Below are 26,145 nucleotides of genomic sequence, written 5' to 3' on the forward strand. Positions count from 1 at the left end.
TGCAAAAACTTCAGAACTGTTGCCACTCGGAACTGGACTTCTAGGCTAGCAAAGAAACTCTGAGAAAACTGTTCCTTATATGAGATATTATTTTAAAGGGCACTTGCATGACTCGGTAATTAAATGCAGATGAGGCAACATACTTGCAAAAAGAGCATAATACTTTAATTTTTTTACACAAAATTAAGCATCTGCATTACGCAGTCCAGTTGTGATTTACTTATTTGTGCATAGTGATAGTGCCCAGGGAGTATTGTGAAACTAGTGCCAGGTAATGATTCATTACTGTGAATGCAGAGTTTTATTTTGTGACTATAACACGAAAACTTCACACTGTCATGTAGAAATGGACAGAACAAAATTAAAAATACAAAGAGAGAAGTACAGCCAAACTTTTGACAGTTAAGGAACACCAAAATTTGCCTCTTTATTCTGCCGACAAAATCTTGCAAGAAACCTGTTTCGTATCTACTGCCTCCATACTACATAGTCCTAAATCCTGTAGAACTGGTCTGGAGTCTTGCAACAAATAAGATCTGAAATTGTAATACATTAAGCGTCTCACTCTTTCGGCATAACACTACTTTAATGTTTTTTTCAACTTCGGTGCTTTTATATTAAAGTAGATTTTATGTTGCCCTCACAAGGCTGAGACAACCTCCTTCTAAACCTTTCCACCACAATTTTTTTTTTAATTTTTTTTATTTTTTTGTGGTAATCAGAAATCAAATCCAGGGCCTGTACATTACTAGCAAAAAAACAGTTTGCTTTTGCTGCTGTGACATTAATTATTACTTCTGTGACATTAGAAGACTTCCAGATAGTGTATGACAACTACTGGGGAAGAGAGACTTTGACGGACAAAGAAACTGAAAATATAATAGTCAACTGGCATTATCAACCACGACTGAAACAGCAGACAACAAATCAACTAACTCAGCTGTGAAAAATAGCGACATTACTGTGGAAGGTAGTTGTATGGATACTGAGAGTGAAGTGTCGTGAGGAGCTAAGATGAGAAATACTGTACGTTCTGTTTTCGTTCTAAATGAGTACCCACCAGATGTGTAAGTGTGTGACAGAGCTTCAATAGTAAAATAATTGAGCGTACACTATTGCTACATCTCTTCCCTGCTTATTGAGCTAAACATCAGTGCTGTCAGCCCCTCTGGCCAGGCAACCAGTTTGTTGTGCCAGTTAATACAGACAGAATGAGAGCACTATTACAAATCCTCATGGCTTAGCACCATGGCTGAAGGATACTTATTTTGATTATAGGATACAGACAATGAAAACTTGCAAATTGTCTTAGGAACAATTTGTCAGTTAAAATTAAAGCAAAATTGTTTTGGAATGTGCAACTTAGTCAGTAGCAGTTGCAGGCAACAGGTTTGGCAAAATGAAAAGAGTGGTGATATACTTTAGTGAAAGATAACGATTTATGGAATAAAAGTTCTAACATTGGCATGTATGACAAGTCATATCAAGTCCAGAACCAATTGAGGGGTGCCCTAATGTGTGAATGAGATGAAAAGAAAAGTATGAGATACCAATTTACTCTCCTTGAATTAGGAAGAATAAGAGGTTAACATTCCACTGATAAAAAGCCATTAACAACAAAGCTGCAGAAATATGGATTAAGTATTTATTTATGGTCTTGTTCACGGAACTGGCAGTAGTTGGGGAGGGCAAACTAATAACTAAAAACTGTGGTGAGGCCCAGAGACCCATGTGATGCCAACCAGTTGCAATGTCATCCTTTGCCAATCGTGCCTTTTGGACATGATATGGAGGTTATGGGGTCAGTATGACACTCTCGGTCACCAGCTTTCCAGACCTCGAAGCTCCTATTTCTCATTTCAGTAGCTCCTCAGCTGGCATCAGTAAGCTGAGTGGACCCAGTTCCAGTACTCCCATTACTGAATAATCCATGGCAGTACTGGGAATTGAACTTGACTGTCGCACTGACTATTCGGGTACTGAGGCAGACTCTGGCAAAAACTAAATCAAGAAGATTTGAACACCAACACTCCTGAACCCTTAGTATGTGTATTTTTGCTTTTGTCTCCAAAGAATAAGTTATTACTCTTGCAGCCTTTTATTCCATATTTATATGTGGTTATTAGTACTGTTTTCTTTTTGTCAGATGAAACTTTTTGTGTTTTATTCATTTGCAGAAAACTGAATGGTAAGCAAAAATGTGAAACTCTTAAGTGATTTGTGCAAATTTCCAATGTGCTCATTGTTGAGAGATAGTGATTTTCAGTAGGTGGCATTTTCAAGTTGCCTCTGAAGACCCTGCAGAAGCTGGCAGTTTTTTCTGTTAAGGATATTATTAATACTTTTGTCAATTTTTATTAAGCTTTTTGTCCTTGGAATGGACCCATCCAATAGAAAGTCAGGACAATCTTACATCACACACCATAAGCCAGATAAACATGAACAATGTTGCAGAGTACATAATGCAAAAGACAATTTTAGTGTAGGTCATTCATAATGGTGAATGGAATGAGTAGATGAAATTACTTTGGGTGAGTCTTAGGCTTTTTAGATTTTTTATTTACTGGTGTAGAAAATATTTTAATTATTAGTTTGGGTGAATCCACAGCTTCTTTTTGGGTTATTTATAGTATGTGTTAAAAATGTGCGGTGCTCATCTATTTTGGTGCTACACCCAATAATTTTTTGCAGTTTGCAGTAAATGTTTTGCTTTGTTTTCTGACAGTGCACAGAACTATTGTGAAATCATAATGGCAAATAGCATATCATGTCTAAATTAAGCTGTATTTGATAATAAGTGGCACTATAATGTACCAATTGCAGAATTCTTGGAGCAGCAACTACATTCAGTAATTTTGTGGTGCTGTGGGTAGCAGAGATTGATCTTGACTATGACTCTGGCAGTGAGCATTTCATCCAAATGGGCAATGGCTTATGGTGCTACTCTTACATTATGTTACACAGGAGTTTGTAGCAAGGTTGACAGATTACCTAACGGCTCACGCATGCGACTGTGAGCCTGATAGTGGTACTATCTTTAATGATCTATTTTCATTACATGAAGGTATGGCTATCACTGGGCAAAGCAAAAGGTTGTGCATGAGGCAGATCTTTAGTAGTTGTTGTTTATGTGGTCGCATTAGAAGCAGGAGGGTTTGAAGGGTGGATATGTTTGGTGGCTGTGAAGAAACTGCTCCACATGTCAAAGACATGATGGGAACTCCACAGACTTAAACAAAAGTGAATAATGTAAGCTGAATTGGAAGATAGATGGAACCAGGCAAATAGTTCAGAATGAGTTCTCACCTGTTAAGTTCTCCACTGTTTAAGACTTGGCGAAAGGGTAATTGTTTAGCAAGAACAGCAAATATCTGATATGAAGATTGAAATCCATAAGATTTTTCATAACAAAGACAGCACTGCCACTAGAAGAGTTCTGGAAATGATGATTGTAATGAAGACTCACAAAGTAACATTCAGAGTAATCAGTTCTGTTCAGCACTTTATCATTCCTGTTTAGTGTGCATAATTACTGAGCCTAAATGAAAATCTGTCCAATCGTGGTGGAAGTTGCTGCTTTTTTGATGCAGGACGCCTTTTAATGGGATCCACTTAAAGTTGAGTAGTGTAGCATTTACTCTTTTGTATGCATGATTTCTGTGCTTATGAAACATACATTACTGACCCAGACTAATGCAGGGAAAGTGATGGAATCAACATTTTTGGAGCCTGGATATTAGTTATCTACACCTATTGCATCCTAGAACAGGGAACAAATTTCAGTCGTTCTTGAACGAGACAAATGGGATGTTTCATGTATTGGGTCTTACACTCTCGCAACAAAAGTTATACTTAAAGGATTTGTTTATGTACTGGAGAAAGTTGATTTAGAAATCATCTTCAGGGAATTAAGATTAATAACACTAAATTGCAAAATCTCCAGTAACTGATAAATGAATCATAAGAGCAAATCCGTCTGAAATAACTAGTGTAGTACAGGGGAGTCTGCTCTACATTTCTAACAGTGAATTAGAAATTAACACCAGTGTAATAAAGTTAAAATAAGAGCTGAGGTGTCTTTTGAACTGCTAGTTGTAGAAGCGGCCTAGTTTCTTTTCCTTAATACTTCACTTTACACAGCTTAATTTAAGGAGCAAAATGCAAATCATATACAGCCAAAAATTTAGTAAAATATAGCCTGTGTGTATCTTAATATAAAATAGTAGGTGAAAAATGCTTTCGACAGGGCATTTGACATTGCTATCCTTCAATTCATGTTTGGATATTAGGCTTTTAAAATTTCTGTAATCGGAGGCACTAATCAGCTGCATTAGACTGCTGCTGTATTTCGTTAAAATAAATCAAAGTGTTTAGTACTTTGTGTTTGTATGAAGAACTGTAGTGTTGTGTAATTGGAAAACTGAAATAAAAATATAGGATGGCGCTGACACGTTCATCAGTGAACGACGTCAAGGTAATGAGAAATGGCTCATATCGTCACAGACGAGGCAAGACAGATAAAACATAAATCAATACCTAACAATGTATGTACTATATGCCCCCCCCTCCCCCCTTTCTCTCCCTCACATCCTCACATCTATTAAAAAGTGTCACTTGCGAGCCAAAACTGCTCATGATCTTAAACTTATTGTGCATATGTATTACACCCGCAGTTTTCAAATTGCAGCTTTACATGAGCAGCGAAGTTATTTTGGAAAAAAAAGAAATGTGACTTAGACATTACTTAATATTGTCACAGTTACTTAACCTAAAAAATTATTTATTATGGACCATCAGTTTATTTTTCTAGTAGTTATCCAGACACTCACAAGAGCTGGGGAGCTAAAGCAGTAATACTGCTACTGCAAAATTTACCTCAAAAATGAAACATTTGGTCAAGTTTTTCAAAAAATAAAATTTTATCCAGAAAAAAAGAGAGGGTGGACAATGTATATAAATGATCTAGTAGATAGTGTCAGAAGTTCCATGCACCTTTTCGCGGATGATGATGTAGTATTCAGAGAATTTGCAGCATTAGAAAATTGCAATGAAATGCAGGAAGATCTGCAGTGGATAGGCACTTGGTGCAGGGACTGGCAACTGACCCTTAACATAGACAAATGTAATGTATTGCGAATACATAGAAAGAAAGATCCTTTATTGTATGATTATATGATAGCGGAACAAACACTGGTAGCAGTTACTTCTGTAAAATATCTGGGAGTAGGTGTTGGGGAATGATTTGAAGTGGAATGATCATATGAAATTCATTGTTGGTAAGGCGGGTGCCAGGTTGAGATTCATTGGGAGAGTCCTTAGAAAATGTAGTCCATCAACAAAGGAGGTGGCTTACAAAACACTCGTTCAACCTATACTTGAGTATTGGTCATCAATCAGTGTAGGATCCGTACCAGGTCAGGTTGACAGAGGAGATAGAGAAGATCCAAAGCAGAGTGGTGCATTTCGTCACAAGGTTATTTGGTAATCGTGATAGCGATATGAAGATGTTTGGCAAACTCAAGTGGTAGACTCTGCAAGAGAGGCGCTCTGCATCGTGGTGTAGCTTGCTGTCCAGGTTTCGAGAGGGTGCGTTTCTGGATGAGGTATAGAATATGTTGCTTCCCCCTACTTATACCTCTCGAGGAGATCACGAATGTAAAATTAGAGAGATTCGAGCATGCACGGAGGCATTCCGGCAGTCGTTCTTCCTGCTAACCATACGCGACTGGAACAGGAAAGGGAGGTAATGACAGTGGCACGTAAAGTGCCCTCCGCCACACACCGTTGGGTGGTTTGCAGAGTATAAATGTAAATGTAAAGGCTACATTACTCATCAAATAGGGAAATTGCTCAGCCCACAAATCAAGAAAGAGACCATAGGACATGATGGTAAAATAAGCAATGAAATGCTAGCGATAGATGGTATTTGAAGACCCTAAAAGTTGACAACATTGCCAATTAACACGTCAGGAATAAAGATGGAAAATAAAAGCAGAGATACACAATAAACAGACAGTAAAATAGAACAATGAAACGCCCACACATTTTCTGTTCAGATACCACATTCTTTTCCAACCATTTCTTTGCTATACTGTTCTTTCCTCATTATTATTCCTGGTACAAAACATCCTATTACCATTACCTACTCTGGCTCGTATCAAAGTAAGACCTGCTTCATTAATAGTAAAGCTAGTTTCGAAATTCCGTATATCTGGTGATTCAATAAGGACTTCAGAATTGGTCACTTGTGTACACATTTATTGTACTGACTTGCAGGGCTGTTTCCGGTGTAATTACGTGGCAAAATATTAGGGGCTTTCAATAAGTAAGGCAACTCCTATTTTTTCCCTGAAAATGCATCTTCTTATTCCTCACTTTTTTGGCTGCAAAACCCTATTTTTCAACATATCTCAATTCAATACAATGGCCTTATGCCACCTTACTCGGAGGCTCTGTATGTCCGCATGGTAGCCCTCTTCTGGGTGATGTCAGAAACAAATTTTGCTGCATCAGTAACTTATCCATCCTCTACAAACTGTTTCCTGTGGAGTGCATCCTTAATCGGGCCAAAGAGATGGAAGGTGGAAGGTGCATGATCTGGACTGTATGTTGGACCTGGAAGAACAGTCCAATGAAGTTTTGTGAGCTCCTCATGGGTGCGCAGACTTGTGTGGGTCTTGCGTTGTCATGGAGAATGAGAAGTTCGTTTGCATTTTTGAAGTGATGAATACACTGAACTCATTTCTTCAGTTTCCTGAGGGTAGTACAATACACTTTACAGTTGATTGTTACATCATGAGAGAGTACATCAAACAGAAAAACCGCGACTTTACTGAGGATGCAGCTTTGACCTTTTTTGTCGGAGAAAAGGTGATGTGGCATCACTCCATGGATTGCCTTTTTTTGTTTCAGTTTGAAGCGATGGACCAATGTTTCATTGCCTGTGATGATGTTTGACAGAAGATTGTCACAGTCAGTTATAGCGTGCAAGCAACTCCATACATATGCTTTTTCATTGCTCTTTGTGGTCTTCTGTTAGGCAGCAAAGAACACAGCAGGGATACACTTTTGAGTACCACAACTGGTGAACGAATATGTCATTCCTACCAACAGAGAGGTCCAGCTGCGCGGCGAGGTGTTTGATCCGCCAGTCACCTTGAATGAGTGTGTCCGCACATTTCAACATTGCATGAGTCACAGCTATGTGTGGCTGGTTAGCAGGCAGGAGATCTGACAGGTCAATGTGATATTGTTGCGATGGTACAGATGAGGCATCTAGTCATCATCACCAAACAACTCACCATGCTTTTGTACATTGTCAGGTCTCCGTAGACATTTTGCAAGCACCTATGAATATGTGTGATGCTCTGGTTTTCTGGAAAAAGAAACTCAATGACATTTGTCAGCTTGGAAAGCACCTCCATTACTGATGCCATTTTGAAGGCACATATAGCACCGCTACATATCAGGAGTCCATGAAACTGTAAGCGATAAAGTGTGGATATTCCATGATGATGTCTCACATGAAATACCGCATGTTTTGCATTACTTATTGAATGTTCCTCGTACATCAAATTTTTTCATTCATAGTAATAAATCAGACTCCTCAAAGCAATATTGCCAGTTGTTCTAATATGATTGTGTTCACAGCTTCTGACTGTGCTTTGCTTTGAATTATCAAAGAATGTGACAACTTTACAACAGAATTTTCAGATCACATGATAAATTTTTGAGTGGCATATTTGGTATGGTGGGACTAGCTACTCATATCATAATATAGTCTAGAGTATTATGCAATTATGGTTCCAAAACCACTGCTAAGTCAGATTGCTTTATTTGTTACAATAAGCCCTTCTTCTGCAAATAAACATTGTCAGGGGATCTGTAAGTGAATGGTACATAATTTTGGCACAATATTTCCAACATTCTTAACTAGAAAACATTATTATAAAATTTGTTACATATATCAGATGGTTTTGACATCCATACATATTGAGATTCTGTCACTTTCTCTTTGTCTTCATTACACTCTGTTAGTGTCCTTGGAGTAATAATTGTTGGTTGTTCTAGAAATAACTTGTTATGTGGTCTTGTATAATCTCTGGTTCTTTCATAATATTTTGTGTCTATTTGTTTTCTTGATTGATAATTTCAATAAAGTTTTCGATGTATTTTCTTGTGTTTTAGGTTGATTTGTTCATTTATCTATGATGTAAGAATTATTGTACCACAATTATGTACTGAATATTTCCATCTTAAATTATACAGATACCCAATAGTGCAAAGTTATAGAGCCTGTAATAATGCATTTTGTATTAGCTGACATGTAATACAGCATGCCTGCATGACAAGAAGTAGACTGTCAGTTAGAATGCCATAGTGTCAGCAAGAGGGTTGATTGTACCTTCTTACCTACTTAACAATGAAATGAATAATATTTAATGCTAGTTTCTCAGAACTTTTTATATTTAACTTCGTATTGCACCATATGCCCTGATTCCAACCACCCACATGGCATTACCTGTCCTAGTTGTTCCTCTCATTGGCCACCACCTTTTAATTCCTATGATTCCTCCCCCTTCCGCTTCTATAATTATTTTCTATTTATTTTATGTTAATATGCTTTGTCCATCACTTTCTTCTCTTTAATAAGCTTCTTTCCCTCAATATTTTCTACTTTCAATAATATTATGAGAAGGATAGATTGCTACTCAGCAAATAAAGGAGATGCTGAGTTGCAGGTAGGCACAACAAAAGTACTGCTATATGTTTAAGTTTTCAGTCAAAAGACTTTCTGAAGTAGAAAACACACACACAACTCGCACACGCGACTGCTGTATCTAGTCACTGTGGGAATCAGGTTGTGTGTTTTCTACTTCATAAGGCCCTGTGGTGGACAGCTTAAATGCATACCGGTACTGTTTTTTTCCCTCATAATGTTGTCCATACCCCCCTCCCAAGCCTATGTAAGGTCTCCACTCATCACTCTCTATCATTACATTGTACACTCTTCTCCTTTGCTGCCACTCTCTCAAACTGACCATCGCTGTCTCCTCTGTCCTTGGTTCCTATTGCTATTGATATAAAATGGATTTTGCAGGTCAATGAAGTTATGACAGTTTGTTTATATACACTACTGACCATTAAAATTGCTACACCACAAAGATGACGTGCTGACATGAGGAAAGTTTTCAACCGATTTCTCATACACAAACAACAGTTGACCGGCGTTGCCTGGTGAAACGTTGTTGGGATGCCTCGTGTAAGGAGGAGAAATTGCGTATCATCACGATTCTGACTTTGATAAAGGTCGGATTGGGGCCTATTGCGTTTGCAGTTTATCGTATCGCGACATTGCTGCTCGCGTTGGTTGAGATCCAATGACTGTTAGCAGAATATGGAATCGGTCGGTTCAGGATGATAATAAAGAGCGCCATGCTGGATCCCAACGGCCTCATATCACTAGCAATCAAGATGACAGGCATCTTATCTGCATGGCTGTAATGGATCGTGCAACCAGTCTCAATCCCTGAGTCAACAGATGGGGACATTTGCAAGACAACAACCATCTGCACAAATAGTTCGACGATGTTTGCAGCAGCATGGACTATCACCTCAGAGACCATGGCTGCGGTTACCCTTGACGCTGCATCACAGACAGGAGCACCTGCTATGGTGTACTCAATGACGAACCTGGGTGCACAAATGGCAAAACATCATTTTTTCTGGTGAATCCAGGCTGCGTTTACATCATGAAGGTCGCATCCGTGTTTGGCGACATCGTGGTGAACGCACATTCGAAGCGTGTATTCGTCATTGCCATACTGGTGTATAACCCGGCGTGATGATATGGGGTGCCATTGGTTGCACGTCTCGGTCACCTCTTGTTCGCATTGAAGGCACTTTGAACAGTGGACATTACATTTCAGATGTGTTACGACCCATGGCTCTACCCTTCATTTGATCCATGCAAAACCCTACATTTCAACAGGATAATGCACGACAGCATGTTGCATGTTGCATGTCCTGTATGGGCCTTTTTGGATACAGAAAATGTTCGACTGCTGTCCTGACCAGCACATTCTCCAGATCTCTCACCGATTGAAAACTTCTGGTCAATGGTTGCCGAGCAACTGGCTCGTCACAATACGCCAGTCACTACTCGTGATGAACTGTGGTATCATGTTGAAGCTGCATGGGCAGCTGTACCTGTGCATGCCATCCAAGCTCTGTTTGACTCAGTGCCCAGGTATATCAAGGCCGTTATTGCGGCCAGAGGTGGTTGTTTTGGGTACTGATTACTCGGGATCTATGCACACAAATTGTGTGAAAATATAATCACATGTCAGTTCTAGTATAATATATTTCTCCAATGAATACCCGTTTATCATCTGCATTTCTTCTTGGTGTAGCAGTTTTAATGGCCAGTAGCGTAGTTTGATAAATGCACAGAAACAACAAATAAGTATGTATAATATAATGTTAACAACATTTTTGTCTCCTATCCAATGCACCTCCCTCCCCCCCCCCCCCCCCCCCCAACCCCCACACAATGAACATGGACCTTGCCGTTGGTGGGATGCTAGTGTGCCTCAACGATACAGATAGCCGTACTGTAGGTGCAACCACAACGGAGGGGTATCTGTTGAGAGGCCAGACAAACATTTGGTTCCTGAAGAGGAGCAGCAGCCTTTTCAATAGTTGCAGGGGCAGCAGTCTAGATGATTGACTGATCTGGCCTTGTAACACCAACCAAAATGGCTTTTGCTGTTCTGGTACCGCGAACGGCTGAAAGCAAGGGGAAACTACAGCTGTAATTTTTCACGAGGGCATGCAGCTTTACTATATGATTAAATGATGATGGCGTCCTCTTGGGTAAAATATTCTGGAGGTAAAATAGTCCCCCATTTGGATCTCTGGGCGGGGACTACTAAAGAGGACATGGTTATCAGGAGAAAGAAAACTGGCGTTCTATGGATCGGAGCGTGGAATGTCAGATCCCTTAATCGGGCAGGTAGGTTAGAAAATTTAAAAAGGGAAATGGATAGGTTAAAGTTAGATATAGTGGGAATTAGTGAAGTTCGGTGGCAGGAGGAACAAGACTTTTGGTCAGGTGAATACAGGGTTATAAATACAAAATCAAATAGGGGTAATTCAGGAGTAGGTTTAATAATGAATAAAAAAATAGGAGTGCGGGTAAGCTACTAAAAACCGCATAGTGAATGCATTATTGTGGCCAAGAGAGACATGAAGCCCACACCTGCTACAGTAGTACATTTTTATATGCCAACTAGCTCTACAGATGAAGAAGAAATTGATGAACTGTATGATGAGGTAAAAGAAATTATTCAGGTAGTGAAGGGAGACAAAAATTTAATAGTCATGGGTGACTGGATTTCGAGAGTAGGAAAAGGGAGAGAAGGAAACATAGTAGGTGAATATGGATTGGGGCTAAGAAATGAAAGAGGAAGCTGCCTGATAGAATTTTGCGCAGAGCATAACTTAATTATAGCTAACACTTGGTTCAAAAATCATGAAAGAAGGTTGTATACATGTAAGAACACTGGAGATACTAGAAGAAATCAGATAGATTATATAATGGTAACACAGAGATTTAGGAACCAGGTTTTAAATTGTAGGACATTTCCAGGAGCATATGTGGGCTCTGACCACAATCTATTGGTTATGTACTGTAGATTAAAACTGAAGAAGCTGCAAACAGGTGGGAATTTAAGGAGATGGAACCTGGATAAACTGATTAAACCAGAGGTTGTACAGAGTTTCAGGGAGAGGATAAGGGAACAGTTGACAGGAATGGGGGAAAGAAATGCAGTAGAAAAAGAATGGATAGCTTTGAGGGATGAAATAGTGAAGGCAGCAGAGGATCAAATAGGTAAAAAGATGATGGCTAGTAGAAACCCTTGGGTAACAGAAGAAATATTGAATTTAATTAATGAAAGGAGAAAACATAAAAATGCAGTAAATGAAGCAGGCAAAAAGGAATACAAACGTCTCAAAAATGAGATTGACAGGAAGTGCAAAATGGCTAAGCAGGGATGGCTAGAGGACAAATGTAAGGATGTAGAGGCTTATCTCACTAGAGGTAAGATAGATAATGTCTACAGGAAAATTAAAGAGACCTTTGGAGAAACGAGAACTACTTGCATGAATATCAAGAGCTTTGATGGAAACCCAGTTCTAAGCAAAGAAGGGAAAGCAGAAAGGTGGAAGGAGTGTATAGAGGGTCTATACAAGGGTGATGTACTTGAAGACAATATTATGGAAATGGAAGAGGATGTAGATGAAGATGAAATGGGAGATACGATACTGCGTGAAGAGTTTGACAGAGCACTGAAAGACCTGAGTCAAAACAAGGCCCCAGGAGTAGACAACATTCCATTAGAACTACTGATGGCCTTGGGAGAGCCAGTCCTGACTAAACTCTACCATCTGGTGAGCAAGATGTATGAGACAGGCGAAATACCCTCAGACTTCAAGAAGAATATAATAATTCCAATCCCAAAGAAAGCAGGTGTTGACAGATGATCCATCTATCAGTTTAATAAGTCATAGCTGCAAAATACTAATGCAAAATTCTTTACAGACGAATGGAAAAACTAATAGAACTCTACCATCTGGTGAGCAAGATGTATGAGACAGGCGAAATACCCTCAGACTTCAAGAAGAATATAATAATTCCAATCCCAAAGAAAGCAGGTGTTGACAGATGACCCATCTATCAGTTTAATAAGTCATAGCTGCAAAATACTAATGCAAATTCTTTACAGACAAATGGAAAAACTAATAGAATCTGACCTTGGAGAAGATCAGTTTGGATTCCGTAGAAATATTGGAACACGTGAGGCAAATACTGATCCTACGACTTATATTAGAAAAAAGATTGTAGACTTAGAGAAAGCTTTTGACAATGTTGATTTGAATACTCTCTTTCAAATTCTGAAGGTGGCAGGGGTAAAATACAGGGAGTGAAAGGCTATTTACAATTTGTACAGAAAGCAGATGGCAGTTGTAAGAGTCGAGGGGCATGAAGGGGAAGCAGTTGTTGGGAAGGGAGTGAGAGAGGTTTGTTATTCAATCTGTATATTGAGCAACCAGTAAAGGAAACAAAAGAAAAGTTCGGAGTAGGTATTAAAATCCATGGAGAAGAAATAAAAACTTTGAGGTTCGCCGATGACATTGTAATGGACTTGGCAGTGCAGTTGAATGGAATGGACAGTGTCCTGAAAGGAGGATATAAGATGAACATCAACAAAAGCAAAAGGAGGATAATGGAATGTAGTTGAATTAAGTCGGCTGATGCTGAAGGAATTAGATTAGGAAATGAGACACTTAAAGTAGTAAAGGAGTTTTGTTATTTGGGGAGCAAAATAACTGATGATGGTCAGAGTAGAGAGGATATAAAATGTAGACTGGCAATGGCAAAAAAAGTGTTTCTGAAGAAGAGAAATTTGTTAACATCGAGTATAGATGTAAATGTCAGGAAGTCGTTTCTGAAAGTATTTGTCTGGAGTGCAGCCATGTATGGAAGTGAAAAGTGGGCGATAAATAGTTTGGACAAGAAGAGAATAGAAGCTTTTGAAATGTGGTGCTACAGAAGAATGCTGAAGATTAGATGGGTAGGTCACATAACTAATGAGGAGGTGTTGAATAGAATTTGGGAGAAGGAGCTTGTGGCACAACTTGAATAAAAGAAGGGATCGGTTGCTAGGACATGTTCTGAGACACTGAGGGATCACCAATTTAGTATTGGAGGGCAACATGGAGGGTAAAAATCGAAGAGGGAGACCAAGAGATGAATACACTAAGCAGATTCAGAAGGATGTAGGCTGCAGTAGGTACTGGGAGATGAAGAAGCTTGCACAGGATAGAGTAGCATGGAGAGCTGCATCAAACCAGTCTCAGGACTGAAGACCACAACAATAACAACATCCAATGCAAGTTCACTTTACCCTACTTTACATAAAGAAGCAAAATATTTTTATGCTACAGCTACAGTGTACCAAAAGATGTGGTGTAGCAAGTATGAAGAATTTCATTTGACAAATAATTTTTTGTAAGGTGCTTATGCCGCCAGGTGCACCATTGCATAATTTCCAGTTCAAGACAGTCTGTATATGTTTGAAGTGCTTGTTATACAGAGACAGCACTTCATGAAGTTTTATTGATGGAAAAAAGGGTGATAAAAAGATAGTTTGGTGACCTCCGAATGACCTATAACCCTCACCAACGTGTTCACCACATCAGTTAAAACTATATTTAAGCCTCAGGCCAGGTATTAATGCATAAGTTACATAACTTTCAACCTCTGGATATCGATAACGGATAATGATATCAAAAAAAGTTTCAAAGCCTAAGAATGTCATCTTAAGGATATTTGGTAAAAATGTCAATGTTTTGCCGTGGATAGAAAGTACAGAAGTGGCTATCCCCACAAGTGGTACTTTTGGTACCAAAAAAATCATGGATTTCCAGCGTTTTATCAATCTGCCCATGAATAAATGGTGCTTTTATGTCATCTAAGCCCATCCTAGACCACATGTAATGCAAAACAAAAGAATCCACCGATTTGTTCAGTTGGCCTTGGCTGGGAGGAAATGTGTGATCTTTAAATTTTGACCCTGTACTGAAGGATAGATACAGTATGTCCATTATTCCAGTAGGCATGCAAATGGTTGCTAGGTCAAGGGCTATCCAGAACACTTGATTCACTTATCACTGTGATCAACAGAACACGAGGATATGACCATCTAAAAAATTGCATTTTCATGTGTGGAGTTTTGGAAGATTGGTACCATGCACAGTCATCTGTGAACTTATTTTTCACTCACTCATAACTTCACCCAATACTATTTCGCAGTTTTTCTTCTCAGTGCATATATCAATCACAAAAAAGGAAGTGTCACATTTCAGTTGCCATTGTATGTTCCCTTACCTTTTACTGTTACAAATTTTGTATTAAAATTCTTTGGAAATTATTTACTGTTAAATGAGCAAGGTAACAGTTTTCATCTGGGCAACATTACAGATAAGTGGTGCCCAGTAAGGTACGTTTATATGCCTTTTGAATATACAATTTGTGTATTATTTGTCAACTATATAAGTTGTTTAATTCTAAAAATAATGTGCCCCTTCTTGTTAATATCGTATGTTTGTAGCAGCAAGAAACAAATGCAATTAGGTTTGGGAGAAAAAAACAGATTGTTACATAAAAGAACACTAGATACACATAACAGTATGTATGGGTGCAATCAGTCTGAACAGAAGTTAATAGAAGTTTTCACTTGAAAGTGGTAATATTAGCTACAGTCAACTTGCAGATATGATGTCAATATGTCTTCTATCACTATTTTGTCTACTACCATTCTTTTGGCTTAAGTTTTATGGGTGCCAAGAAGAAGGAGAAGAAAAATTGCCAACACAGACCCACATTATTTTTGAGTAATGAATATAAATAATAAGTGCCCTGATACTGTATGTAATCAAAATATGATTTAATGCATATATTTTATAATAAAAAGAAATTGTGTTAATACATAGGCCAGTGAATACTCCACTAAGAAAGCTTCAAAAGAAGGAAGCATTACTGCTCTTAAGTGCGGTGCAAGTTGGAGTAAGTGTTTGATGCTGGGTTGCATGATGAAAGGATAATGAAGAAACACATTTTTTGTAACTAGCGTTATTTCTCTTTTGCTGCACTAAGTGACCATTTATCAGGAGGTGAAAAGGTGCCAACAGAAGCATAATGATTATAAACAATGTAGGTGATTGCTATATTACTCTTACAAATACAAAAATAAAGGTTAAAATAAAATGTGTGTATATAGTTTTCTTCCAAAAGATATTCTATAATTAGTAAACTTTCTCTCTAAAGAGAAGCTGCTAATAAAACGGAGATCAGAGACAAGAACACTCAAATAAATATTGGGGAGGGAACTCTGACACAGTATGGAATCTGCCAAAATGAAATTACATTGGCTGCTGTGTAACTCAGTTACCATAACAAATGTGAATATATGTTGGAGAGAGAACACTCAACTCACCTGACAGCAGTTCCATGTCCTCAACATCTTGTAACTACAGTATCATTTAAATTGGCTCTTTTTCTTCTAGGATTGAAATACTGCATTGCGGTTTGACTTCGCTCCTAAAATTAAAAATAAAAATGTTGAACCAAAAAATGATCCTTTAAGCTTTTGATGTTTTATTTGATATAGTATGCTTGATTGACTGGCGAGAATATTGTCAAATAAAAACAAACTTGCATATGTTCAAAGTTATGAAGAATTGTAGGATTATGATCAAAGAAACTGATGAATTTCTCAAGCCTTTACTGACCAAAATAAATGACATAATTTCTATAGAATCTTGCAAAAGACGTAAATGAACACAGGCTTGTGAACAATAAGTCAATGTTGTTGTTGCTGTTGTTGGCTTCAGTTCGATGATTGGTTTGATGCAGCTCTCCATGCTGCTATACCCTATGCAAGCTTCATCACCTCCGCATAATAACTACAAACTGCAGCCTTTTGCTGTATTCATCACTATTTTTACCTCCACCCATTCACTGCTACTGACAAATTGACAATTCCTTCATGTCTTAGGACGTGTGCTATCGATCCCTTCCTATTACCCATCTAGTCTTCAGTTTTATTCTTCTATTGCACTATCTTTGAAGAGCTTCTATTGTCTTGTCTGAACTGCTTATCATTCCTTTGTCACCTCCACACAGGGTTACATTCCAGACAAATACCTTTATGAAATACTTACTGATATTTGGAACATCCTGGGTGGAATAACAACAATGTTAACAATAACAACAACAACAACAACATCCTTTCCACTTTCTAATACTTGAATTCATATTAGATGTTAACAAATTCTTATTTTTCAGAAATGTTTTTCATGCTATAGCTAGCATGAATTTTGTATTCTCTTTACTTTGGCCTTATCAGTTTTTCTGCTACCCAAAGCCAATTTCATCTACTACTTTTAGTATCTCTTTTTCTACTCTAATTCTTTCAGCATAACACATGAAGAGAGATGAAAATTTAATAGTCAGGGGAGAACTGGAAATCAATACTGGGAAAAGGAAGGGAAGGAAAATTGTAGGTGAATATGGAATGGGGGTAAGGAATGAAAGAGTAAGCCGCCTGGTGGAATTTTGCATGGAGCACATACATCACTAAAGTATGATAGATACTGCCTAAAGGAAAAGTAAAGAGACCTTTGCAGAAAAGAGAACCAGTTGTATAAATATCAAGAGCTCAGATGAAAACTCGTTCTATGCAAGGAGAGGAAGGCAGAAAGATGGAAGGAGTACGTAGAGGGTCTATACAAGGACGATGTACTTAAGGGCAATATTATGCAAATGGAAGAGGACATAGTTGAAGATAAAATGGGAAATATGATACTGTATGAAGAGTTTGACAGAACACTAAAAGACCTAAGTCGAAACAAGGCCCCAGAGGTAGCAGCATTCCAGTAGAACTATTGATAGCCTTGGAATGCCAGCCATCACAAAACTCTACCTTCTGGTGAGCAAGGCGTATGAAACAGACGAAATACCCTCAGACTTCAAGAAGAAAATAATTATTCCAATCCCAAAGAAAGCAGGTGTTGACAGATGTGAAAATTACCGAACTATTAGTTTAATAAGTCATGGTTGCAAAATATTAGCATGAATTCTTTACAGACAAATGGAAAAACTGATAGAAGCTGACCTTGGGAAAGATCAGTTTGCATTCCTTAGAAATGTTGGAACATGTGAGGCAATACTGACCATACAATTTGTTTCAGAAGATAGATTAAGGAAAGGCAAACCTACTTAGAGAAAGCTTTTGACAGTGTTGACTGGAATACTCTATTTCAAGTTCTGCAGGTGACAGAGGTCAAATACAGGGAGCGAAAGGCTATTTACAATTTGTACAGAAACCAGGTGGCAGTTATAAGAGTCAAGGGGCACAAAAGAGAAGCAGTGGTTCGGAACGGAGTGAGACAGCATTGTAGCCTATACCTGATGTTATTCAATGTGTATATTGAGCAAGCAGTAAAGGAAACAAAAGAAAAATCTGGAGTAGTAATTAAAATCTATGGAGAAGAAATAAAAACTTTGAGGTTTGCCGATGACTTAATTATGTCGGAGACGGCAAAGGACCTGGAAGAGCAGTTGAATGGAATGGAGAGCGTCTTGAAAGAAGGATATAAGATGAACACCAAGAAAAGCAAAACCAGGATAATGGAATGTAGTTGCATTTAATCAGGCGATGGTCAGGGAATTAGATCAGGAAATGAGACACTTTAAGTAGTAGCTGAGTTTTGCTTTTTGTGGAGCAAAATAACTGAGAATGGTCAAAGTAGAGAGGATATAAAATGTAGACTGGCGATGGCAAGAAAAGTGTCTCTGAAGAACAGAAATTTGTTAACATCGAGTATAGATTTAAGTGTCAGGAAGTTCTTTCTGAAAGTATTTGTATTTAATGTAGCCATGTATTTAAGTGAAAAATGGGCGATAAATAGTTTAGGGAAGAAGAGAACAGAAGCTTTCGAAATGTGGTGCTACACAAGAATGCTGAAGATTAGATTGGTAGATCACGTAACTAATGAGGAGGTACTGAATAGAGTTGGGAGAAGAGGAATTTGTTGCAAAACTTGACCAGAAGAGGGGATCAGTTGGTAGGACATGTTCTGAGGCATCAATGGATCACCAATTTAGTACTGGAGGGCAACATGGAGGGTAAAAATCGTAGAGCGAGAACGAGAGATGAATACACTAAGCAGATTCAGAAGGATGTAGGTTGCAGTAGCTATTTGGAGATGAAGGAGCTTGCACAGGATAGAGTAGCATGGAGAGCTGCATCAAACCAGTCTCTGGACTGAAGATCACAACAACAACAACAACAACAACAACAAACTGGTTAACTTGTTTTGCTTTTGTTGATGTTCACCTTATATCCTCTTTTCAAGACTCTATCCATTCCATTTAATTGCTCTTCCGGAACCTATACAGTGTCCATGTTAAATCTCAAAGTTTTTATTTTTTATTCTTGAATTTTAATTTGTTCTCCATATTTCTTCTTGGTTTTGTTTATAGCTTGCTCACCGTATAGACTGAAATAACATTGGGGATAGGCTACAACCCTCTCTTACTCCCTTCTCAGTCACTGCTTCCTTTTCATATTCAGTGACTGCAGTTTGGTTTCTGCAGAACTTCCACGCCAGGGTGTTGATTAACAGTTACATTTATTCTTCGCTGTCCACCTTATAGTGTGTGATTGATAATTTCACAAGGCCATTCCACCAATTGCTCCATACATAATGTCTCTTATGTTTCACAGTTGTGAATATCCTCAACTCTTGCATATTTTACCTGACAGAGGTTTGATAATGTGAATAGTGCAAAGTTCCACAATAATTCAGATATACCCTTACAATTGGCTGATTAGGTCAGGTCAAAGGTTGGAGGAAGGCAGGGACATAACACTCCGATAAGACCATGCCTAATAAACGCACTGTGAGTAGTTCAGGACAACTTCATCTTGTTTGTGATAAATTTTTACACATCTCACCAGACTCTTTGTGCTTTGATCAATAAGTGATCCTTGAGAAGAGATGTTAGATGATCTGCTTACTACATGTAAGTTCCAGTGATGTCATTGTCCTGGTCCAGGCGGAAAATATTAGGGTATAGCACCAAGATAACTCAGGCAATGTCTTCAGGCTAACTGGTGTGTTAAGCTATTTCTGTGTCCACGTCTTGCTAGATGAATTATCACTTAACAGGCTATAACATGACGTTAGAAGTCGAACTGTGAGACTGCTACGGTCGCAGGATTGGGTCCTGCCTCGGGCATGGATGTGTGTGATGTCCTTAGGTTAGCTAGGTTTAAGTAATTCTAAGTTCTAGGGGACTGATGACCTCAAATGTTAAGTCCCATAGTGCTCAGAGCCATTTGAACCATCCAATTACTTCTTCGTCTTTTTATTTAGTGACAATAAATTGCAGAGGTTTAGGATTCTGAAGATACGTTAGTGGAGTTTGATAGGGAGGTAAATAGATAAAAATCAAATGGGAAATAATAGATTGCATTATCAGAAGTGTAGCAAGAAGATGAAGACCCAATAGATTTAAAATGTGGACTGATTTCATTACAGAGCAACAGCAAAGGGAGAAAAATCAGGCGTAAGCTTTACTGTAAACAGAAAGTTAAACAGTGTTACAAGTACCAAAGCAATCAGAAACAGAATAACAAGCAGGAGCTTTATAAATAAAAAATAAAAGATGTCTCATGGAGAGCATTCATATGTTGGCAATCACATTCACATCCTAGGAGCAGTTACAATACTTCTACGAATAATTACAGAATTTGATAAATGACAGCAAATCTCACCGCAATAAAAGTAATTAAAATGTGATTTTCCTGAGGAAAACTTTAAATATTAAACTAGATATGACATAATCCTATGTTAAAAAAAGTTGGGGAGCACAACAGTATTTGTCCTTAACATGGTTACAAGAATGAACCAAACAAACTGTTTTTGTCACGAACCAACTGGAATGAAAAATGAAATTGATTATATCTTATTTTTAAAAAATAATAAAGAAAGGAACTGTACAAGATATGGTAGTCCTGAAGCACTCATGCATATGCAAGTGAATATAGACTCAAAAGATGATGGGAAAATAATAATTTTGGAGCTATACAGAAACAGACTGACCAGGCAACAAGTAAGAAATGTAAATTTTGGAAGTTTATTTTATAATGGGAAGCTATATCAGGTTAAAATAATCTTAGAAAATGGATGAAAGTGGAAATTATTTAACCAAGGTACTTAGGCAATCAGCAAAGGATGTTACATGGATGAAGAAAGCAGAAAAAAAGAAAACACAAATAAAATGAGGCAAGTATTTAATGGTATGGTGCAAGTTTTGAACAGTGATAGAATCTGTTGAATTTCACAAAACTGTTCAAAAATATCTTCAAGAGAGTAAGAGAAGACACAACGAAAATTTGATAAGGAAAACACTAAGGATGTGAAGAACATGAGACAAAAACTGATGTTTGGATGATGGCACTTTTCAGCTGTTAGAATGGCTGGTGGCACAATAACTAATAACAGAAGGAAAACTGTATGAGCATTCAAAGGTTTCATTAGTATTTAAGAAATACAGATAAGTAATAATGAAAATTATGATGTTCCAGATGAAATGTTAAATGATGTTATGAAGTATAAAGAAATAAATGGTGCCTGGACGTGAGATGTTATAATAGGAAAGGAAGTTGGAAGCACAGTAATATAATGGAAAATTACAAAGTTGCTAACAGAATGCCTGTGGATCAGTGCAGTTCCATGGAATTTGAACACTGGAACTATTCTTCTACACAAGGAAGGGGCAGGCAGGTGTAAGATTGAAGATAGCAACTACAGGAAAAATAATGGATTCAGTGAAGCAAAGGAACAATGTGATTTTAGAAGTGAATAAAGAACAAAGGACCATTTGCAAATCATGAAAAAAATTATATGATGCAGTAGTGAGTATGCATTACTGCTTTGCCTAGCATTCTTAGATTTTCCAAAAGCTTTTGACAGAAAGGTATATTGAGAATTACAGTATTAGAAGAGCTGCCAAACAAGGTGAGTCTATAGTATTAAAACTATCCTCAGCAGCCCTAGAGAATTTTCAGATTCTTAAACTGGGAGCACAAAGAATAAATACATGTTGATAGATCATACCTAAACCATATCATTTGTCCTTTAGTGCAAATAAGCTTCAACAATAATGGTTGACCTTAAGAGAATAAACTTTAAAGGTGGTTTGAAATTCAATAACACCAAGAAAAAAATAATTTATAACCAACACACTGAAAAGAAAACAGTACTAATTAACAATGCAGTCATACACTGAAGAGCCAAAGAAACTGATACTCCAGCCTAATATCATGTTGAGCCCCTGTGAGCATGCAGAACTGCAGCAATACGGTGTGGCAAGAACTCAACTAATGTCTGAAATAGTATCGGAGGAAACTGACACCATGACTCCTGCAGGGCTGTCCATAAATCTGTAAGAGTACAAGGAGGTGGAGATCTCTTCTGAACAGCATGTTGCAAGGCATCCCAGATGTGCTCAATAATGCATATGTCTGGGGAGTTTGGTGGCCAGTGGAAGTGTTCAAACTCAGAAAAGTGTTCCTGGAGCCACTCTGTACCAGTTCTGGACATGTGGGGTATCACATTGTTCTGATGGAATTGCCCAAGTTCGTCGGAATGCACAATGGACATGAATGGATGCACATGATCAGACAGGATGCTTACATACACATCACCTGCAGAGTCGTATCTATACGTATCAGGGATCCCATATCACTCCAACTGCACACACTCCACACCATTACAGAGCATCTAACAGCTTGAACAGCCCTCTGCTGACGTGCAGGGTCCATGGATTTATGAGGTTGTCTCCATACCCGCTCACATCCATCCACTTGATACAATTTGAAACAAGCCTCATCCAACCAGCAACACGCTTCCAGTCATCAACAGTCCAATGTCGGTGTTTACGGACCCAGGCAAGGCATTATGCTTCATGTTGCTCAGTCATCAAGGGTACATGAGTGGGCCTTTGGCTATGAAAGCCCATATCAATGATGTTTCATTGAATGGTTAGCATGCTGACACTTGTCGATGGTGCTACATTGAAATCTGCAGCAATTTTCCAGAAGGGTTGCATTTCTGTCACATTCAACGATTCTCTTCAGTCATCATTGCCCCGTTCTTGCAGGATCTTTTTCCAGCTGCAGCAATGTTGGAGATTTGATGCTTTAACAGATTCCTGATATTCATGGTACACTTGTGAAAAGGTTGTACAGGAAAATCCTCACTTCATCATTACCTCAGAGATGCTGTGTCCCATTACTTGTGCACTGGCTACAAAACCACATTCAGACTCACTTAAATCTTGGTAACCTTCCATTGTAGCAGCAGTAACTGATCTAACAACTGTGCCAGACACTTGTTGTCTTATACAGGTGTACCACAGTGCTGTACTCTGCCTGTTTACATACCTCTGTATTTGAATACGCATGCGTATACCAGTTTCTTTGGCAATGCAGTGTAGAAACAGTTGATGCGATTTTGTATTTGGAGCCATTGATGGCAACTAGCTAGAAGGAAAAGAAGTAAACAGAAGAATAAAAGTGGCCCTGTATGCTTTTGATAAACCAAAATAAAAACTGATTTTCCAATATGTACCAAAAGGAAAGCTTACAATCAGTATGTGCCAAAAAAGCTTATTTCCACATGGGAGTTAAACTCTGTTACAAACTTCACAACATTAAACTCTACACTTTATATCAACAATACTAGGAAAAGTACAGATTGCTACTCACTGTAAAGGTGACCTGTTGAGTTGTAGACAGACACAACAGGAAGACTGTTCCACATTTAGATTTCGGCCAATGCCTTCTTCATCAAAGAAAACACACACACACACATTCACACAATCAAGCACATGTCACACACATGACTGCTACCACTACAATACTGACTGGACTGTAACTGTTACGTGAATAGCTATCTGGAGGGGAAGGGATACAGGGTACCTGCCAATGCTGCTCCTGGCAGTCTCTAGTCCTTGCAAGACAACGTTCATCTCTCCTCCCACCTGCACCCTACTATCCCTTCCCCTTCCTCGCCCCACTCCAGACTGGTATTCACGTGTCAGCCAAATTCCAGCTGGAGCTGGTGGTGGTAGTGGTCATGTGTGGATGAAGTGTGCTTGCTTGTGTCAGTGTGTGTGTATGTTTTATTTGGTGAAGAAGGCTTTGGCTGAAAGCTAAATATGTAACAATTTTTTTTATTGTGGGTTTCAGCAAAGCAGCAGGTCAACTTTATGGTGAGTAGCAATCTATCCTTCTCCTAATATTGTTAAATGCATGTAGTGTATTATTTATAATTTGAAATATGTGTGCATAGAAATAACTTTTACCTGCATAAATATCAACTGACTTGTCCAATATCTTACACATAAGCTGCTTTGTGGACACAAGGGGCAATAAAAACACAATAAAACACAATTAGTTTTTATTTGTTGCAGTGGGATAAAGATTTTTAATACAAAAAAGTTTAGAAACTGAAGGATACTCAATGAACACTGGAAAAATATATGTGAGGAATTATTAAGAGGCATGAAAACAAACAAAGGGAACAGACTAGAGTTGAAGATGCAATTATGATTGAAATATAAATTAAATGGCGATCGTCAAGACAAGCAACCAAGCAAACAAATGGTAGGTGGACTAAGAAAGTTATTTTTTCTCTAGTTCAATAAATAAGAAAAGTCTGAGACAATAGCGGAAAGTAGGTAGACGACATTACAAAATACGGAGGGGCATTATGGCTAATGATAACTGCACCTCCGGATTGTCATAATAAAGGCTCAATTAAGCATGAGAAGTACTTGGGAGCCTTCCTGAATCATGACCACAAAAGTGCATCCTCAACACACACAACATATAAGTGTTGCTTGTAGGTGTCCCAAACATTTTCAACAGACTGATGTCTCGACCTTGTGGACCACCTAATCACAATTTATTCAAGTAGTGTTCATCAAGCTACTCTGACAATTTGGTAGCAATGAGCTGTTGTGTTTTCTTGATGAAAGTTACTTGTGGGTGCTGCAGGCCAGCAAGTGGATGTACTTGATGTGGGAGTAGGTTCATGTGTGGTTTACAATGAGTGACAATGACAGTCTTTAAGGGCTGTTGTACTGGAGAAAGTGATAACCTGAAATTTATCAATCATACCATTCGTTGTGTTTTCAGATGCATCACATTGTGGTAGCAAGCAGTTCAATATGTTCTGCTACAAAGAGTTGCCTACTATATAAACTGCTTTGCCATGTTGTATATGTGTTCTTGTCTTTGAATTTAAGCAAACATATAACATGCAAAACTGCAAACAACACTCTGGACGGTTGCCACTTTCTTCTGCCAACCTGTTAACTGTCAGTTTCATTCCATTTAAATACCCTCTCATGAGAATACCTTCACTGGATGTCTGGCCTGTTACCTGGTAGGGTGCCTCATGATTCGTGATGTACTCTTACCCTGTGTATCATGACTCATCCTTCATGACCTTTTTCCATGACTGTACACCCCACAATGTGTGATGAGTAGAGAAATGGGTGTTGGATGACCCATGCTCAGTGGTTAGTATTATTCAACATTGAGATGGTGAACATTTGCCACAATAACCACAATTTTTTTCTTCTCCATTCCATTCAGTACCTCTTCATTACTTACAGAATCTAACCATGTAATCTTCAGCATTCTTCTGTTGCACCACATTTCAGAAGCCTCTATTCTCTTCTTGTCTGTTTGCCATCCATGTTTCACTTCCATACATGGTCATGCTCCCCACAAATACTTTCAGGAAGGAGTTCCTAACACTTAAATCTATATTTAATGTTAACAAATTTCTTTTCCTCAGAAATGCTTTTCTTGTGATTGCCAGTCTCCATTTTATACCCTCTCTATTTTGGCCGTCATCAGTTATTTTTCTGCCCAAATAACAAAACCTATCCACTACTATAAGTGTGTCATTTCTCAAGGTAACTCCCTTAGTATCAACTGATTTAATTCGACTAAACTCCATTATTGTTGTTTTCCTTTTGTTGGTGTTCATCTTCCTCCTTTCAAGACACTGTCCATTTTGTAGAACTGCTCTTCCATGCCCTTAACTGTCTCAGATGAAATTACAATGTCATTGGCAAACCTCAAAGCTTTTATTAATTCTCCCTGAACTTTAATTGTTACTCTAAATTTTTCTTAATTGCTGCTCTAAATTCTTCTTTCATTTCCTTCACTGCTTGCTCAATGTACAGATTGATTAACATCAGGGCTAGGCTACAACTCTGTCTCACTCCCTTCTCAATCACTGCTTCCCTTTCATGCCCCAACTTTTATGACTGCCATCTGGTTGCTGTAAAAGTTATAAATAACCTGTCATTCCCTGTATCTTAGCACTGTTAACTTCAGAATTTCAATGAGAATGTTGCAGTCAATATTGTCAAAAGCTTTCTCCAAGTCTACAAATGCTATAAATGTACCTTTACCTTTTCTTAACCTA

General features: G+C 38.2%; 1 protein-coding gene across 5 annotated transcripts in view; it reads right to left on the reverse strand.

Moving 5' to 3' along the window:
* Nucleotides 1-26,145, reverse strand: part of LOC126329703 (phospholipid-transporting ATPase IF-like) — a 613,381-nt gene that overhangs the window by 2,407 nt on the left and 584,829 nt on the right. For all 5 annotated transcript variants that reach the window (XM_049996202.1, XM_049996201.1, XM_049996200.1 and 2 more), the window contains one exon: nt 16,062-16,165. In XM_049996202.1, coding sequence (XP_049852159.1) covers nt 16,082-16,165 — 84 coding nt within the window. In that variant the 3' untranslated portion in view covers nt 16,062-16,081. The remainder of the gene's footprint in view (nt 1-16,061; nt 16,166-26,145) is intronic.

Source organism: Schistocerca gregaria, chromosome 2 (genome assembly GCF_023897955.1).
Source record: "Schistocerca gregaria isolate iqSchGreg1 chromosome 2, iqSchGreg1.2, whole genome shotgun sequence".
Classification (NCBI taxonomy): domain Eukaryota; kingdom Metazoa; phylum Arthropoda; class Insecta; order Orthoptera; family Acrididae; genus Schistocerca; species Schistocerca gregaria.